A 2,419-nucleotide genomic window follows, 5' to 3' on the forward strand; every position below is an offset into this window, starting at 1 on the left:
AGAGAAGTACTTCCTGGGGCTGCCGCTCGTAGGTCCCAACCCTCTCCAAAGATTCTGATCCCGGCAGCTAACCAGCTACACCAGGGCCTGCCCGATCTTCCTCCCCCCGAGAGCCCCCTCGATGCTGCCACCAACGGCTTGACGTTCTTCGAAAAGTTGCAACTCGACCCCGGCGAATGGGGTTGCGAATACGGTGGTCCCATGTTCCTCTTGCCGGGCATTGTCATCACCTGGTACGTGACCAAGACGCCCATCTCGACGTTTCACGCTACAGAGATCAAGAATTACCTCTTCGCGCGGGCCGACCCAGAACTCGGCGGATGGGGACTGCACACCGAGGGAGAGAGCACGGCCTTTGGCTGCACCCTGAGTTACACAGCACTCAGGCTTCTGGGCGTGGATGCTGAGGATCCCATCATGGTCAAGGCCAGGGCTCGACTCCACCAGCTCGGAGGCGCCACCAGCAGCCCCCACTGGGCCAAGTGGTGGCTCGCCGTGCTGGGCGTCGCGAGCTGGGACCTCGTCAACCCTGTGCCCCCCGAGTTATGGCTGGGTCCCGGACTGGGTGCCGATCGCTCCTTGGAGGTGGTGGATCCATATCCGCCAGGTCTACTTGCCCATGTCGTACATTTACTCGAGGCGGTGGAGCTGTGAGGAGACGGACGTGACGCGGCAGCTGAAGAATGAACTGTTTGTCCAGCAGCACGCATCAATCAACTGGAAGGCCCGCCGCAACGACATTGCGACGACAGACAATTATCACCCCAAGACCTGGGTTCTCAACACGGTCAACTGGCTCCTCGTCAATATTTGGGAGCCGTATCTGAAGACCAGCGCGATCTGGAGAAGGCCGAAGCGTGGGTCAGTGAAGCTGGTTGACATGGAGGATGCGAATACGGATTATGCAGGTCTGGCGCCGGTGAAGCAATCCCATGAAATGAGATTGTGTGCTACATTCGCGATGGGCCCGGTTCGTACTCTGTTCGACGACACACGGAACGTCTTCCACGATGCTCTCTGGATGAATGCCGAGGGCATGCTGTGCAACGGCACCAACGGCGTGCAATCTTGGGACACGGCATTTACAATCCAGGCCATCATGGCGGCGGGGCTTGAGAAGGACGAGAGGTGGCGGCCCATGCTCAACAAGGCGCTCGGGTTCCTCGACCGACAGCAAATCCGCGAAAACTGCAAGGACCAGGAGAAGTGCTACCGGCAGCACCGCAAGGGTGGTTGGCCCTTCAGCAACCGGGACCAGGGCTACATTGTCAGCGACTGCGTCTCGGAATGTATCAAGTCAGTCATCATGCTGCAAAAGAGCGAGGGGTACCCACAGCTGCTTGATGATCAGCGCATCTTCGACGCCATCGACGCCATCCTGCTCTTCCAGAACGACACGGGCGGTGTGGGTACCTACGAGAACAGGCGGGGCGGGAAGTACATGGAGTATCTGAACGCGGCCGAGGTGTTCGGCAACATCATGGTCGAGTACGACTATCCCGAGTGCACGACGGCGTGCCTGACGGCTCTGTCCCTGTTCAGGGAGTACTGGCCGGAGTACAGGGCCGAGGAGATCAAGGTCTTCTGCGACCGAGCCGTCAAGTGGATCACGTCGAACCAGACGGCCGAGGGCGGATGGTATGGCAGCTGGGGCATCTGCTTCACGTACGCCGCCATGTTCGCGCTCGAAAGTCTGGCGGGCGTGGGCGACGTATACGAAACCAGCGCGCCCTCGAGGAAGGGCTGCGATTTCCTCGTGGGGAAACAGCGATTTGACGGCGGCTGGTCGGAAAGCTACAAGGCCTGCGAGACGATGAAGTGGGTCGAGCATCCCAGTGGTTCTCTCGTCGTCCAGACGGCGTGGGCCGCGCTGGCCTTGATGGAGGCAGAGTACCCAGACGTCGGGCCCATCAAGAGGGCTATCCGGTTCATCATGAGTCGGCAGCAGACCAACGGCGAGTGGCTGGCCGAATCCATCGAAGGCGTCTTCAACAAGAGCTGCATGATCACGTATCCAAACTACAAGTTCACCTTCCCCATCAAGGCTCTGGGCTTGTTTGCGAAGAAGTACCCAGATGAGGTGATCAATCTGGAGGAGGAGGACTGAGGACTTGAATGAATCGATATCACGACGGAAAGAGACATAAGTAGGACTCTAATAGTAATTAACACCAAGTGTACATAGATGGCCCGAATTGCTATTATGACGGAAAGAGACATAAGCAGGACCTGAGTATTAATGAATACCAAGTGTACATAGATGACCCTTGGGAATGGCCCCTGTCGTTGGACTTGACAGGGAGCTGTCCTTTGGTACTGCCAGATGGAAAGGCGGTCAACATTGGTCGTGAGGTCCAGGCCACAAAGGCCCTCTGACGCGGGGGGCGAAACGGCAGAATCAGGCTGCCCCGCCATAGCT

General features: G+C 58.2%; 1 protein-coding gene across 1 annotated transcript in view; it reads left to right on the forward strand.

Annotated features, from left to right (window-relative positions):
• The window catches only part of VDBG_07639 (lanosterol synthase), a gene marked incomplete at both ends in the record, with an annotated part of 2,452 nt that extends 345 nt beyond the window's left edge, over window positions 1-2,107 (forward strand). Inside the window, 2 exons of the mRNA XM_003002134.1 lie at window positions 33-624; window positions 701-2,107. Of these exons, the coding sequence (XP_003002180.1) occupies window positions 33-624; window positions 701-2,107 (1,999 nt within the window). The remainder of the gene's footprint in view (window positions 1-32; window positions 625-700) is intronic.
• Window positions 2,108-2,419: the final 312 nt, after the last annotated feature.

Source organism: Verticillium alfalfae, genomic scaffold (assembly GCF_000150825.1).
Source record: "Verticillium alfalfae VaMs.102 supercont1.10 genomic scaffold, whole genome shotgun sequence".
Taxonomy (NCBI): domain Eukaryota; kingdom Fungi; phylum Ascomycota; class Sordariomycetes; order Glomerellales; family Plectosphaerellaceae; genus Verticillium; species Verticillium alfalfae.